The sequence below is a fragment of the Leuciscus leuciscus genome (assembly GCF_965113295.1).
Source record: "Leuciscus leuciscus genome assembly, chromosome: 7".
NCBI lineage: Eukaryota > Metazoa > Chordata > Actinopteri > Cypriniformes > Leuciscidae > Leuciscus > Leuciscus leuciscus.
In genome coordinates this window covers 6,251,924-6,268,314 of record NC_138731.1, presented here as the reverse complement: position 1 = coordinate 6,268,314, position 16,391 = coordinate 6,251,924, and the positions used below count along the sequence as shown (strand labels likewise).

At 40.2% G+C, this 16,391-nt stretch overlaps 1 protein-coding gene across 1 annotated transcript; it reads left to right on the top strand.

Annotated features, from left to right (window-relative positions):
- The first annotated feature begins 1,806 nt into the window (after positions 1-1,806).
- Positions 1,807-16,391, top strand: cflarb (CASP8 and FADD-like apoptosis regulator b). The gene is made up of 10 exons (XM_082176198.1): positions 1,807-2,271; positions 4,748-5,048; positions 5,989-6,094; positions 6,183-6,318; positions 7,086-7,147; positions 7,240-7,306; positions 7,812-7,864; positions 9,645-9,714; positions 9,963-10,464; positions 15,139-16,391. The coding sequence occupies exons 2-10, from the start codon at positions 4,765-4,767 to the stop codon at positions 15,266-15,268; spliced, it is 1,410 nt and encodes a 469-aa protein (XP_082032324.1). The 5' UTR covers positions 1,807-2,271; positions 4,748-4,764; the 3' UTR covers positions 15,269-16,391.

The window sequence follows — 16,391 nt, the reverse complement described above, 5'->3', positions numbered from 1 at the left end:
CAGTGGACGGTGGCTGTGAGCTCTGAGCAGACGGTTTCGCACGGCCTGCTGCAGAGCTGGAGCGCTTCGGGAGGAAGTGCTTCATAGCCTGTGACGCTTTCTGTACCTCTGCGAATCTCTCCGCAAAATCCTTGACGGAGGATCCAAAGAGGCCTGTGGCGGAAAGCGGGGCGTCGAGGAACGCGGTGCGCTCGGACTCGGCCATTTCCGAGAGCGTCAGCCAAAGATGTCTCTCGGTCACAGTGAGAGAGGCCATATTCCGTCCAATGGCCTGCGCTGCAGACTTAGTAGCACGGAGAGCGAGGTCCGTGGCACTTCTTAAGTCCGGCACGCAGATCGCGTCAGGTCCTTCCTCATCCAGCTTACGGAGGAGATCGGCCTGGAAGATCTGAAGCGTAGCCATGGTGTGCAGCGCTGACGCAGCTTGCCCGGCGGCGGAGAAAGCGCGGCGGAGCAGGCTTGACGTCGTGCGGCAAGCTTTAGAGGGTAGGGCCGACTTAGCGCGCCATCCAGCGGAGGGCGGACATAAGTGGGCCGCTATCGCCTCTTCGACCGGCGGCAGCGAAAGGTATCCTTTGTTCTTGGCATCGTCAACTGCGGAGAATGCCAAAGAAACAGCAGGACGCACTCTAGCTGAATAGGACTTAGCGACTTCTTCGTGTAACTCAGGAAGAAAAGGCGCCGGTCTGGACGCAGGCGAAGCGCGCTCCCCAGGCAGGAAAAATCCATCCAGCCGGTTGTGAGCGGGCTGCTCAGGTGAAGACCACTCGAGGCCGAGGCTCGCCAGGGCCTGTGCGAGTACTCGCATGAGCTCCGTCTCGATGGACGCTCTCTTGCCTGACGATGTGCGGGCAGGGGGCGTGGGATCCTCAGAGCCCGCCCAATCCTCACTGCCTGACGCCAGGATAGAGCAGGAATCATCCTCTCCCAGCAGGGCTTCCTCATCAGCGATGTCGACGGAAGCGGCGGCAGACGGCGGCCACTGTCCGTCAGGAAGCGAGGCTGACGAAGCCGGGGAAGCAAGCGGGCGAATCGGCGAGCTTTGGCGGCTGGGGGAAGGTTCCGGGACCCGCTGGGCACGGCGCTTTTTACGGCGCGACGCCGCGGCGGGCGGGGGAGCAGTCTCGGCGAAGAAGGCCAGGCGAGTCCTCAGAGTCGCCATAGTCATCAGCTCGCAGTGAGGGCAGCCGCCGTCAGCGAGCGCGAGAACTGCATGTTCCTCACCCAGGCAGGAAACGCAAACCACGTGGCGGTCCCCGTCGCTGAGTGTGGCTCTGCACGAGCCGCAGGAAGGCATCTTGAAAAAGACGCTAGCTCTTTTAGAATGTGAACACACACAAACAGAGTACAGTGTAATAGAAAGGATATAAGCGCCGGAAAGCGCAGCAGGAAGGCAGCGCGGCCAGCGACTTCAGTGACTCGTCCCGCTGAAGGTGCTCTCTCTCAGACGGCGCGGCTTCTTCTCCAGCTCCAGCGATGCGTGTGCTTCTTTTGAAGGATGAAAAATAAGATAATAGCTGCCTGCGAGCGGTATTTATAGGCCTAGACCACACCCATTTCGGCGGGACGTGACGCAGCGGGCGCGAAGTGCCCTGATTGGGTCTGGCGTCACGCCAGGCCTCGCTCGATAGGCTGCTGCAGTTGCCGCAGAGCAGCCAATAGGCGCGCGAGCTGCCTCGCCTATGTCTGCATGCTGCCGCAACGCGTTTTGCTTTATTACAAAATTAAGGATAATTTTTGGCTTCAATATCTCGCGGAAAAAAGATTTTCCCCTAGCGTAAGATATCTTACGCAGTACGAGAGACCTCTCGTAAGAGAACTGATATATCATTTCAATCTCCTTTTAATGTCTTCTTGACAGCCGAACAAGTCTAAGACTAAACTGCATTTAATACTAAAAAAATATACTCCAAAAGTTATCACTATGAACTAAAAGCATTATTTTGAATGTTCCTGCCAGTGAAGAGAAATATCAGATCAGATAATGACAGGTGCTTCAGGGACTTTCCCCAGTGTATGCCATTAAAAGGTGAATTTCAACAAGTGGGATGTATATTTCTTCTTAGGGTTTAATCAAATAGGCTAGGTCATCTAATTGTAACGTTAGCTCACATGACAATGACGCAAGTTCCTCTTTCCACTGCTTTCCGGAAGACTGGTTTCCACATTGAACGAATTTACCATTTCATCATTTCCTCTTTCCAACTCTTTATCAGCGCTATTAATAATGTGCAGAGGCTCCAGTTCAGTCCAAAGAACAGCTCTCTCGAGGTAAGCTTTATGTCTGATTCTTTTCATCACAGAATATTTTAAGTTATTGACTCAATCAACACATAAACACGTAAGCGTTTTAGGCGCGCGGTCACGCAACCTTTACCACGGCAACCGGGTACAACATCCATAATAGCACTCATCACTTGTCTTTAGCTAAAAGTGTGAATAAAGTTATTGTTGATATAGTAAAACAGACTGTCATCAAAAAGAATTAAGCATATTGTGATAGAAATCTTGAAGATATTCATTTAATATACGATTATACAGTGCTATTTTGGCGGAAACAATGGTTACCATGTTATTATTATTATTATAGACGAATCGTTTTATGATAGTCATGCTGATTGATGCCATTTGAAGATAAATGTAAAATAAATATCCCAATATTTAGGCAAGGCAAGTTTATTTATATAGCACATTTCATACACAATGGCAATTCAAAGTGCTTTACATAGAAGAAATTAAAATAATGAAAAGAAATAAGAATAATTAAAACAGTTTAGAAAAATAAAATAAAATACAGTACTTTTAAAAAAGAAAAAAAAGAATATTATTAAAGATCTTTCCTTCAAAGGATTCCCTTAAGACTTAAATCTTTCAACCTTCTTTTAACCTTCAATCTTCTTACGACTTCCATCTATCAACTTTCCTTTAACTTTCTTTTCTCCCTCATTTACTCACACGTTCTTTTCACTTTCTTTAGCACTGCGTTCACATTCTTTCTCAGACGAAAACTTTAATATCGTCATTTAAATACTGTTCTACTTTCAAACCCACATTAATACACGTCACTTTCACATTATCTCTTTCTTTTACCTTCTGAGTGGGCATTTACAGTTACGGGCTAAATGCCCTGCTGACATAGGAGAAATTAAAATAATTAAAAGAAATAAGAATAATTAAAACAGTTTAGAAAAATAAAATAAAATACAGTACAGTACAAACAGTCGGACGAACAGCGGCACAGTGCTCATTCAGTAAATGCACAGCTAAACAGAAGTGTTTTGAGTCTGGATTTGAATGTGACCACTGTAGGAGCACCTCTGATCTCTTCTGGAAGCTGGTTCCAGTCAATTTACCCTAGTCAAAAGAGTTGATTAATGAAATACATGCTCTTTTTACATGGCTATTGGCTTAGTTGAATTCTAATGTAGGGCTAGAATGCGGTGTGTTATGTAAGGGATAATGTATAATTTTTTTTTATGTATAGCTATACATTATCCCGCTTATTACATGGCTACCTACAAAATAAATCAATAATTTGACACAAAATATTGATTTAAAAAGGAGTTTATTGATTTAAAAACGATTGTATTGCTTCCGCTAAAGAAAATAGTCCGTTCCGTCTCTACGGTTAGAATCCAGTTAGAATCCTGCGTCCATAGCAACGCTCTGTTTTTCATGGCAACAGTGTGTTATACTTAGCAGCGGTCTGTACTCAAGAAATAACAGACCGCATTCTACATTGGAATTCAACCAAGCCATGTAATAATTCTTGATAACAGACCGCTGTTATCGTTACAGCATTTGAATACAATCGTTGTTAAATCAATAAACTCAAAAAATATTTTGTGTCAAATTATTGATGTATTTGGTAGGTAGCCATGTAATAAGCGCTTCGCGTCGGGGTCCTGATTAGCCTGTCGAGGTTGTATTCGCTATAACAACCGCCTCGCTCTACATTATCTCTTACTTAATATCATGATATTATCCTGCAAAAAAACAAAAATAAAAACGCTAAAACCAGCCTAGGTTGGCTGATCTTAGCTGGTTTCAGCGAGTCTCCCAGCTTGACCATCTAAGACCAGCCTGGTCAGCTAAAACCATCACTGAATTTACTTAACTTTGTTGCATTATTTTCCTGTTATTACCGTAAAGCTGCCTTGAAACTCTCTGTATTGTAAAAAGTGCTATATGAATAAAGGTGACTTGACTTGACTTAAAAAGTGTCCAAAACCCCTCTAAATCCAGCCTGGGAGACCAGCTAAAACACGCCAACCAGCTTAGGCTGATTTTATCTGCTTTTTTTTTTTTTTTTTAGAAGGGAAAACTACCTTTTCAAAGTTTAGCTCACCTTGACAATGAACCATCTGTCTCACTATATATGCAAAATGCAAAAATGTGCACGCAAATATTCTAGTCTAAAACTAGAGTCAGTATGTCAGTAAATGAACCACAATGAGAGAGGTGTAAAGTCATGACGTCAGTGTCTGTGCTCCTCAGCGTGGGTTTGCAGCAGAATGTCAAGATGTTTGGTTTAATTTCTTCACTCATTTAATTTCTTTGTTATCTAGTTGATGACTAGTCTATTCTTATGCTATGGTTTAGACATCTATAACATTTTCTCTGACTGGCCAATTTTTGCCTTGTTTTAGCCTAGACGTCTAGGGCTGTGTTTAGACGGCTATTAGACGTCTTTTAAACGCAGTATTGCTTGTTGTGAAGGTCTAAGGTGAGTGTTTGTGCTCCTCAGCGTGTGTTTGCAGCAGAATGTCAGGCCTGTACCACACCATCAGTCAGATCACAGAAGAGCTGAGCACAGACGAGTGCAAGCGTATCTCGTACCTGTGTGGAGACCTGGACCCCGATCGCTTCTCTGCAGATCCCAGAGGAACACTACACACACTGTTGAGCCAAACCGGGGTGGACTGTGTGTTCCTGATGGAGCTGGTTCTGAAGATCAAGCGCTACGATCTGCTGAGAGAAGTGCTGAGCACCAGCAAGAGCTCGGTCGAGGGCATGCTGAGGAACCGGCAGACCGTGCCAGAATACAGGTGAAGCTCTCATTCATGATCCACTGATGCGCAGACGAGAGTGTTTTAAAATCATGATGTCACTTTTCTAACTTTAGTTAGTGTGTAATGTTGCTGTTTGAGCATAAACAACATCTGCAAAGTTACAACGCTCAAAGTTCAAAGCAAAGGGAGATATTTGCTTTTAAAGAAATCGCTTTTTAAGGACTACAACTAACGGCTGGTAGAGACTACAATGAGCTGCTTCACGGGCTAGTGACATCACCAACCCTAACATTTACATAAACCCCGCCCCCGGAACACGATTTATAGATTATCAAGACAGAATATGCTAATCAATGACTAGAAGATAACTACACATCAGCTTCATAAACTCATCAACTAACCATTCAGAAACATCCTGTTGCTTCTACATGTTGTCACTTCTTCTTTGTCCGACTTCGGTTTGAACATAAAAGGCTAAAAGTTTTTGAAATGTTCAGTGCGTGTGTGTGTGTGTGTGTGTGTGTGTGTGTGTGTGTGTGTGTGTGTGTGTGTGTGTGTGTGTGTGTGTTTTAGCAGCTTAGATTACCTCACACACACATGCACTGAACATTTCAAAAACTTTTAGCCTTTTATGTTCAAACCGAAGTCGGACAAAGAAGAAGTGACAACATGTAGAAGCAACAGGATGTTTCTGAATGGTTAGTTGATTAATTTATGTAGCTTATGTGTAGTCTCTACACACAATCTCTTGAAGCTCCGCCCTCTATGCCGGGAGCAGCAGCTCATTTGCATTTAAAGGGACACACACACAAATGATGCGTTTTTGCTCACCTCAAAAAGCGACAACTTTAACATGCTAATATCTGAGGAGTATATTGAGTTTAAACTTCATACACACACTCTGGGGGCATCAGAGACTTATTTCACATCTTGTGAAAAGTGTCATTATACCACCCCTTTAACCATGTGTTTTCAGGTCGCTGATGGCTGAGGTCAGCGAGGACATGGACACCGAGGACCTGAAGTCATTGGCATTCTTACTCAGAGACACTTTACCAAAACAAAAACTGGAAAACGTCCAGGTATGTTGTATTTCTGGCGTTGTTCTTCAGCTTTTTGCTGTTGGTTTTTTCATGTGTGGAACTGATATGTATTTGCAACTATTTGCAGAGTTTTTTAGACATTGTAGTGGAGTTGGAGAAACTCGACCAGCTCTCCAGTGAGAAGATGGACTTCATCGAAAGCTGCCTGAGGTCCATTCACAGGGCGGATCTGGCCAAGAAGATCAGCCGCTTCCAGCACACAGGTAGGCTGACCAGTGGCTCGCTGTTATTGATGGTTTTTTAGATTTAAAGTGCCACTATTATGCGTTTTTTGGATTTTACTTTTCATGTAGTGTGTAATAGAGCTTTTGTGAAATGTCGTTCATGTGGAGAAGATGCTGTTTTCTGCTGCCAAAGCAAATCCACTGTGATGAGATTGAAACTGTAAAACCGGTCCATCAGGTCCATCGTTATTGTACAATAACTTTTACTACAATAACTATTGTACAATAACTTCAGGTCCATCGTTATTGTTCGCTGTGTATCAAGTGCTGAGATTTTGTTTGGTTTCTGACCAATCAGAGCAGAGCAGCTCTCAGAGAGGCGGAGTTTAGAGAGACTTAATCCTTTATCATGTCGTTTCAGACACTGAGAGAAAAGAGCTGATGATGCAGTGGATATCATGAGAAAATTAAACAGTTTTTTGAACTGGGATGCATGTAAAGCTTGTAAAAAATTAGGAACTTATAAAATAGCATAATAGAGGCACTTTAATCATATAATAGAGTAAGTAAAGTATCATATAGTACAGTGAGTAGTCAGCCGGTTGTTTCATTCATGGCTTCAGTATTTCACTCACATGAGACGGTTTCACTTCCACATTCCACAATACTGTAGTAGAAATGTCCTGTGATTCAGTTCCTCTTTCTTTACGTCAGTAGTTGTAACTAGTATGAATGGGGATTTTAGGGGAAATGTAACTGATTAGATCAGGTTTCCTTTCTATAATAACTGAGAACCGCTCTTTCAGCTGTAATGACCAATCCAGAAGCGTGTCCTCCAGGGCGTCCTCAACACTTCAGACCGCCACCGGTGAGGTTCACTCCGCTCGCTCCGTCATGCAGAACACATACACTGCTTCACGCTTCAGTTTCAGTCATTCTCTCTGTTCCTGTCATTCACAGCCACACACCTCGTTTGGTGTCTCACCGGTTTCCTGTAATGTGACTCGCAAGACTAACAAATTCTGTGGTGAGTTGAAGGAAATACCAGTCAAAAGTTCAGACAAAACTTCATTCTGTCTCAGGGCTTCGCAAAAGTGACGTCACAAAAACCATGAACTGTGAAGTTAAAAAAAGTCACACAAACTATGTTAAGTCTCCAGTCTCCACCCTTTATCTAAAGCAGTTTATATTATCTACTCTATAAAAAAAGAATCATTGAGAGAAAAGAATCATTGAGAGAAAAGAATCATTGAGGAAAAAAGAATCATTGAGAGAAAAGAATCATTGAGGAAAAAAGAATCATTGAGAGAAAAGAATCATTGAGAGAAAAGAATCATTGAGGAAAAAAGAATCATTGAGAGAAAAGAATCATTGAGAGAAAAGAATCATTGAGAGAAAAGAATCATTGAGAGAAAAGAATCATTGATTCTGTGAATGTTAAAGTTCTTCATGAATGATGCCAATAAAGATCCTTTATTTTTAAGAGTGTATGACGTAGCATAACATTTGTCTTTTGTAATGTTTTCTCGTAGATAAGCAGACGACAGTGAAGAAGGAACTGCCGAGCTCTAGCTCCCGCTGCCAGGTCATTGTTTTTACTGTTTTTATGATGTGTGTAGCATGATTTTTAAAGTTTGTGTTTACATAATATATTTGTGTGTGTGTGTGTGTGTGTACTGTGTATAATTATTTTGTATATATAAATACACACACATGCATGTGTATATATTTAAGAAAAATATTTATATATAATATATTTATATATTTATATATATATAAATTATGTATAAATATATGTTCAGTGTATATACATCTTAAATATATACATGCATGTGTGTGTATTTATATATTTATATATACAAAATAATTATACACAGTACACACACATTTATTATGTAAACACAAACCTTTACTTTGGATGTGATTAATCGTTGCCCAGCACTAACGTTAATTATATTTGTTCAATACAAGGAACATCGATGGTCAAAGAAATGTTGGATTTTATTCAAACAAAAGGTTAATTCTATAACTTGACCATATGCAAAATAACTTCTGAATAACTTCAAAAGATTATGAAACGGATAGTTCCAGTCCTTGATTCTGATTGGTTGAGCCGCGTTCGAAGCCGTTGTAAATGACTCAACAAACACACACACACACACACACACACACACACACACACACACACACACACACACACACACACACACACACACACCTGTGACCGCGTTACATTAGTGTTACTGCGCAACTGCCGTTTGTGATTCTTTGTTGCTGTCGCACGTGTTGCTAGGCAACCTCTTAGGAACTACATTGCTTGGCGGAGGAATAAATGTGTTATAACGTTATATATATTTTGGTTGCTGGTGTTTATTTTATGAATGAAATAAATATTAAAATGAATATTTTTGTGGAGTAACCGTTTTATAAAAGCAATAAGCCCCTTGGCTTGAAGTCGTGTTTTACAGTGGATTCATGGTGCCTTCACGTGCTATGGAAAAGATGATATTTTCCACTCGTGAACTGGTATTTACCAGTGTGTTGTGTTCAAGTGCTTTTGTTGTCGTAATGTAGGTAAAAAAAAATTGGACTCACAGATCCAGACCTGTTATTTGGCTAAAACAATTTTAGATTGCTTAAGTCAGTAAATCATGGTGTCGCTGGCGTACACTACAGACAAAATACATTCACGTGAGTAATTTGCCTGACCGCTCATTACTAGGAGGCTCCTATTGACTGCTAGCTAGCATCTGCTCTGGGTAGGTAACACCAAACCATAACGGTATTTTTAAAACTGACACTGAGTGTTAACGCATTATATTACAATTGTTAATGACACAACATTGTATAGGCTACAAAAACTATCAGCTAACAGTAGCAAAAAACGTTTAGTTGTGTACAATGCTTATTCACGACTCTTGCGTTGCTCTCCGCCATTTTGAAAAGGTCAAAGGTTATCTCATCTCGGCAACTCGTGCATCAAAATATTCTACGAGTTGCCCAGTGGAAAATACCACATGAGGGGGTGTTCATGTGCATTTTCCACGTCGGCTTTTGGTATTTACCATAATTACCATAGCACGTGAAGGCACCATTAGAACAGCTAAGAGGGGTTTAACTCCGCGTCGAGTCTAACAGCGCCCCCTAGTGGTTCAGTTTATTAAGGTTATCAGCTTGTAGACTGAAGTACAGTTTTGCATGTAGGATAATATTCACTTTAATAGTCACTTTAAATATTTTCAACATAGCATTACTCACATAGACATTATTTCCCAGTAAGACTTTATGGTAATATAAGTGAGTGTGTGTGTGAGGATGAAGGATTGTCATCATGTGTGTGATGAGTGTGTTCTGGTGTCTAACAGGAGGAAGTGTACAGTATGACGGACCCCAGAGGAGTGTGTTTAATCATAGACTGTGTCGGCACTGAAGGAGGTGAGAGAGAGAATCACTTACACCATCATTACTTCAGTCTTCAGTGTCACATGATCCTTCAGAAATCATTCTAATATGATGATTTGATGATCCAGAAACATTTATGCTTATTATCAGTGTTGAACCTCCTAAATATTACACAACGCACCTTTAAAGAACCTTTTGTGGAATGAATGTTATCAAAGGTTCTCAACGGAACCATCACTGCCACTCTCAAGGAATGCTAATGCCCCCTGTGTCCCTCCCAGATGAGCTGGAGCAGACGTTCACGGCGCTGCGCTTCAGTGTGACGGTGCACAGGCTGCTGAGTGTGCGAGAGGTCGTGTCCACGCTGAGGGAAGTGTCCCGTCAGCAGGAGCTCCACAGGGCGGGTGCGTTCATCTGCTGCATCATCAGCCGGAGCCGCTCCTCACTCCTGCTGGCCACCGACCCGCTCGCTCCGGGACTGAGCCTGGACTCCCTCAGGACACTCTTCAGCTCACACTCCTGCCCCGGCCTGGCCGGCAAGCCCAAGCTCTTCTTCATCCAGAGCTACGAGGTGTGTGAGGAGTTAGGGGTGTGTGTGGGGCAGGACGACGACGAGCTGGAGACCGACGGGCCGGTGTCCTCGTGCCGGTCCCGGACGGTCCCGGTGGACGCTGATGTCTTCTGGAGCCACTGCTGGACTGATGGACACCAGCTGGAGACGCCCAACCACCGGTCCGTGTATCTACAGGCCCTCAGAGCCTCCCTGACCGAAGCACAGAAGAGGTGAGGCGCTCTTATTTACGGGGCTGTGATGAGATCTCGCTGTATTTCCTGTGGAGTACGCAGTGAAAAGCATCTGCTGTAAAGTGTAACAACAACAATCACCAGGCCGTTGGCGCCCTCTGCAGGCATGTGTTATAATACATAATGTACATACATTGAATAGGATTACATTATTAATAAACACAGAAGAGGTGAGACGCTCTTATCTATAGGGGTGTGATGAGATCTCGCGAGGGTAAAGGGGGGGTGTAATGCCCCTCTTTACGAGATGTAAAATAAGTCTCTGTTGTCCCCAGAGTGTTTTATGTGAAGTTGTTCAAAAAAGCTAATTTTTTACAGCATGTGTGTGTGTGACTGAGACTGAAGGACAGAAGAGGGGGTGTGTTATTTACAGGGGTGTGACGAGATCTTGTGATATTAAAACGTGACGGTGTTTCCTGTGGAGTACGCCATTAAAAAGCAAGGATTTGATTGGCTGTAAAGTGTAACATAATCACCAATCGCTGTCATTTTTTGAACAAGAACATGTGCACATCAAAACATGCAAACCAAGAGCGACGGTTTAAACTTTTATTATGAAATTGCGATGAACAACAATTTGCATATTTAGAAACATATTTATGTATTCTATGGGGGGGCAAAACCAGCAATGCAGGTTTGAGAGGTGGTGCCCTGACAGATCTCGCCAGAATCACGACTTCCTTTACGGCACGACATCACATACATCAACAACATGTGAAGCCAACTCTCTGGAAGACACTAGCACACATCTCAGGCGTGAATCATGGCAGAGTCGACTATAGTGTGCCTTTAAAGGGATAGTTCACTTTGAAATTAAATGTTGGTATGTTTTAGCTTCAACAATTCCACATCGTCCAAATTAAACAATTCCCCATCGTAAGTACACATTGATGGCCTAAGACACGAAACGAGCGGTTTGTGTGAGAAAACGAACAGTATTTATATCGTTGTTACCTCTTGAACACAGCCACGTCCAAATGATCTGAGGGCGCGGGCGGGTATAGATATATACACTAGATGTCGCCTTGGCTACTGCAGTTCATTGGAACGAAACCGTACCCAATGCGACATCTAGTGTATCTGTATATATCTTGGATGCCCTTGAGGTAAGCTAAAACATACCAAAATTTTATTTCAAAGTGAACTATCCCTTTAAGCGTTGTAACTTTTGCAGATGTTGTATATGCTCAAACAGCAACATTACACACTAACTAAAGTTAGAAAAGTGACATCATGATCAACCCCCCCTTTAAAACTTCCTGTTGAGGTGAAGGGGTTTGTGGCTAAACTTCTCTTCAGCGTGAGAATCGGCCAGTTGACGCTGTTCTCACGCTCTCACACTATAGGCCTACGCATTTCTCACAAACTAAATTAATCAAGGATTGGATCTTAGAATAGAATAGAATAGAATGAGGCATTTATATAGTGCTTTCATATGTACTACTGTACACCCAAAGCGCTTTACAATCATATCAGGGGATCTCTCCTGAACCACCACCAGTGTGAGCATCCACTGGGATGATGCGCCGGCAGCCACAGTACAACGGCACCAGTGCGCTCACCACACACCAGCTATAGGTGGAGAGAGAGTGATAGAGCCAGTTCAGTGGATGGGGATTATTAGGAGGCCATGATTGGTAAGGGCCGATGGGTGGAATGTGGCCAGGACACCGGGGTTACACCCCTACTCTTTACCAGAAGTGCCATGGGATTTTTAATGACCACAGAGAGTCAGGACCTCGGTTTTACGTCTCATCCGAAGGACGGTGCTCTTTGACAGTATAGTGTCCCCATCACTACACTGGGGTGTTAGGACCCACACAGACCACAGGGTGAACAGCGCCCCCTACTGGCCTCACTAACACCTCTTCCAGCAGCAACCTGGTTTACCCAGGAGTATCCCATCCAGGAACTAACCAGGCTCACCACTGCTTAGCTTCAGTGGGAGACCAGTCTTGGGCTACAGGGTGATACGGCTGCTGGCTTGATCTTGATTTATTTTTTTTGGCATGTTACTTTACTCACTTTGCTGGGGAAGTTTCGTGTAAGCCAGATCTGTGCAGATTTAGTGCAAATTTCAAAGAGTCATCATGATATATTAAAAACAGCGTATATCGCCGAAACAGTGTATTATCTGGCTTACTTGAGCACACACACACACGTCACTACACAGCACATAACAGCGTGCTCGTTCAGTGGCACTGAAGCAAGAGTGGAGATTAAAGAGCATCTGGTGGACAGAACATACATTCTTCCAACATCATAGACTGTTCTGATGTTCTCTGAACTGTGTTGATCTGTCCACCGTAAACACGTATTTGCTGAAGAGGAAGAGGAGATGCTGGATGACAGGATTTTGTTGGAATAAGAAAGGAATGTATGAAATCTAATAATTCATAATACATAATAATTTATATATACTACTGGTCAAAAGTTTTAGATCGGTAAGATTCTTTATGTTTTTAAAAGAAGTCTCTTCTGCTCACCAAGGCTGCATTTATTTGATAAAAATAAAATAAAATAAAAGTAATATTGTGAAATATTATGACAATTTAAAATGACTGTTTTCTATTTTAATATATTTTAAACTGTCATTTATTCCTGTGATCAAAGCTGAATGTTCAGCATCATTACTCCAGTCTTCAGTGTCACATGATCCTTCACAAATCAGTATAATACGATGATCTGATGATCAAGAAACATTTATGATTATTATCAGTGTTGAAAACGGTGTACAATTTTTTTTCAAAATTCTTTGATGAATAGAAAGTTCAAAAGAACAGCATTTATTTAAAATAGAATATTTTCTAACATTATAAATGTCTTTACTGTAACTTTTGATCAGTTTAACTCATCCTTGATGAATAAAAGTATTGATTTATTTTATTTATTTCCCCCAAAAATAAAATAAAAATTCTTACTGACCCCAAACTTTTGAACGGTCGTGTTTAATGTTACAAAAGCTTTAGATTTCAGATAAATGCTGTTCTTTTGAACTTTCTATTCATCAAAGCATCATGACATAAAAATGTAAATAACTGTTTTCAACATTGATAATAATCATAAATGTTTCTTGAGCATCAAATCATCATATTATAATGATTTGTGAAGGATCATGTGACACTGAAGACTGGAGTAATGATGCTGAACATTCAGCTTTGATCACAGGAATAAATGACACTTCACTGTATATTCACATAGAAAACAGATGATTTACATTATAATAATATTTCACAATATTACTGTTTTTGTTTGTATTTTTAATCAGATAAATGCAGTCTTGGTGAGCAGAAGAGACGACTTTTAAAAACATAAAAAATCTTACTGACCCCAAACTTTTGAACGGTCGTGTGTATATGAGTGACATAGTTAATCTGATTCATTTCTGTAAAATGTATACGCTAAATTGGCTGGTGAGTGAAAAAGTTAATTTCAAACCCTGCATGTGTTATAATACATAATGTACATAAATTTAATAGGATTACATTATTGTTCAATTAAACCATATGATTAATTGCTTTTTCATACTTTATTTGATTAAAAAATGCACAAAAAAAGGTCTGCACTCTAAAAATACTTCATATGTTACAAACAGGAGATAAAGACACGTTTCTGCTCTTCGCCTTCGTCACTCGGACAATTTCACTTATTCTTTCATAATTATATAGAAAGCAAGTTACAGGTCTTCAGCATAATTACACAATCATAATAATCAGACTCCAGTTTAACTCCATCCGGGACAATCAGGCAAGAATTACATCCTTGATTTGGTCCAATTATTATTGCCTCATTGTTATTGTATATGTATTTTAAGTCGTTTTAAAGGCTATTGTTCACTCAGGTCTATTTTTATTACCACAAAAAAAATCTGATTACTTGATTAATCGTCAAAATAATTGACATATTACTCGATTACCACAATAATCATTAGTGCCAGCCCTAGATTAGATTAGATAGACATTTCTAAAGCACCTTTCAGTTTGAATATTTCTGCAGTCATATATTTGATCATTGAAGGTTTTATTAGAGAAGTAGTAGAAGTAGTGTTAAACTATCGTGTGTCGTTCTCGTGGGGTGAGAGTTCACTATTACACTGACATTGTAGATCACATGTTTCTGCATGTCAATGTTCACTATTATTCAGTATTATTACTCTTACATTCTGAGAGTTCATTCGTGACATTCTGAGGCCAGTTTTGTAAGGAACAAATGACTCATATTATTAGAAAAATACCGTATACTGCTATTATATAAGGTGCCAATATTTTAGTAGTGTTATACTTATATGTGTATTTATTGTCATAAAGGAAGTTTAATATATTGTTCTTTCAATCAAATATTTTAGTTTTAGTTTTTATATTTATTACTATTAGTTTTTACATGTAAATGTTTTCATTTTCCATCTGTTTATTGTCATGCTGTGTGCTTATACTTCCAGTAATGCGGTCACGATGCACAGCATTGTTTTACTAATACTTCAACGGCCTGGAGTTAATTATTCCGGTTACCTCAAAACATTGTTCACATATTTTATTTCAAGACATTTGTCAGGTTTTTGTCTTTAAAACTCACTTCTGTGGGTGTAAGATATTCTTTTAAGCTTTATGTAATGTAAGTATTCGGCTACTAATGGTTGTTTTTGTCTCATTTCAGGAGGACTCATGTGGTGGACATGCACATGGCGGTGAATCGTGCCGTTTATGAACACAACCGCAAATCTGCTGAATCATCATACGTGATAAATCTGAGACACACTCTCAGGAAGAATCTGTATCTGTCATGAACCCTTACGTTTAAGTGAAGGTCGATGATAATGCCTGAACATCTGATGTTTGAATAATGATTATCATCATAATGATGTTGATATGAATTGTATCAATTAAGATTTGCAGTGTTTCAGTGAATATTTCTCAGTTGTTTGACTGTAGTATCCTATATTGTCCACATGTGGGCACTGTCGTCCAGCGTTGGTGGTGAACTTTACAAACACTTGTTAACATTTTAAAACTTTTTCTTAATTTTATTAAGACCAATCAGTTGAGATGTTTTAAATTATTTGTTAAAATTATAAATTATTTGTCTGAATTGGTAAACCTCCAAACAGTAATAAACTATTTAAACACTGATCAGAAAACTGTATTACTCATGATCAGAATTTCACCATTTATGACCATAAAGGGAGACCTGGGATTTTATTACTTTTTAGATGTGAATTTTTACATTCTTATATATTGCTATTATATAAGATGGCAATATTTTAGTAGTGTTATTTATTGTCAGAAAGAAAATATACCACATTTTACTGCGTTATCAACAACACAAATCCACTACGTTTGTGGTTAAGGTGTAAACTGTATCAGTAGAGGATTATCTTTAATATTAAACTCTGTTACCATAATAAACTCTGTCATAATTACAGTGTTAAGATGTAAACTGTGTTAGTAGAGGATGATATTTAATATTCAACCCTGTTACCATCATAAACGCTGTCATAATTACATAGTTAAGATGTAAACTGTGTTAGTAGATGATGATCTTTAATATTTAACCCTGTTACCATCATAAAATGTCATAATTACATAGTTAAGATGTAAACTGTGTCAGTAGAGGATTATCTTTAATATTAAACTCTGTTACCATAATAAACTCTGTCATAATTACAGTGTTAAGATGTAAACTGTATCAGTAGAGGATGATCTTTAATATTCAACCCTGTTACCATCATAAACTCTGTCATAATTACATTGTTAAGATGTAAACTGTGTCAGTAGAGGATGATCTTTAATATTCAACCCTGTTACCATCATAAACTCTGTCATAATTACATTGTTAAGATGTAAACTGTGTCAGTAGAGGATGATCTTTAATATTCAACCCTGTTACCATCATAAACTCTGTCATAATTA

Bases quoted from the DNA above. Each gene is read 5' to 3' on its own strand.
- cflarb (XM_082176198.1), top strand. From the start codon at position 4,765: ATGTCAGGCCTGTACCACACCATCAGTCAGATCACAGAAGAGCTGAGC. The intron at 6,095-6,182 runs GTATGTTGTATT...AACTATTTGCAG, and splicing joins AAAAACTGGAAAACGTCCAG to AGTTTTTTAGACATTGTAGT. The intron at 7,307-7,811 runs GTGAGTTGAAGG...GTTTTCTCGTAG, and splicing joins CAAGACTAACAAATTCTGTG to ATAAGCAGACGACAGTGAAG.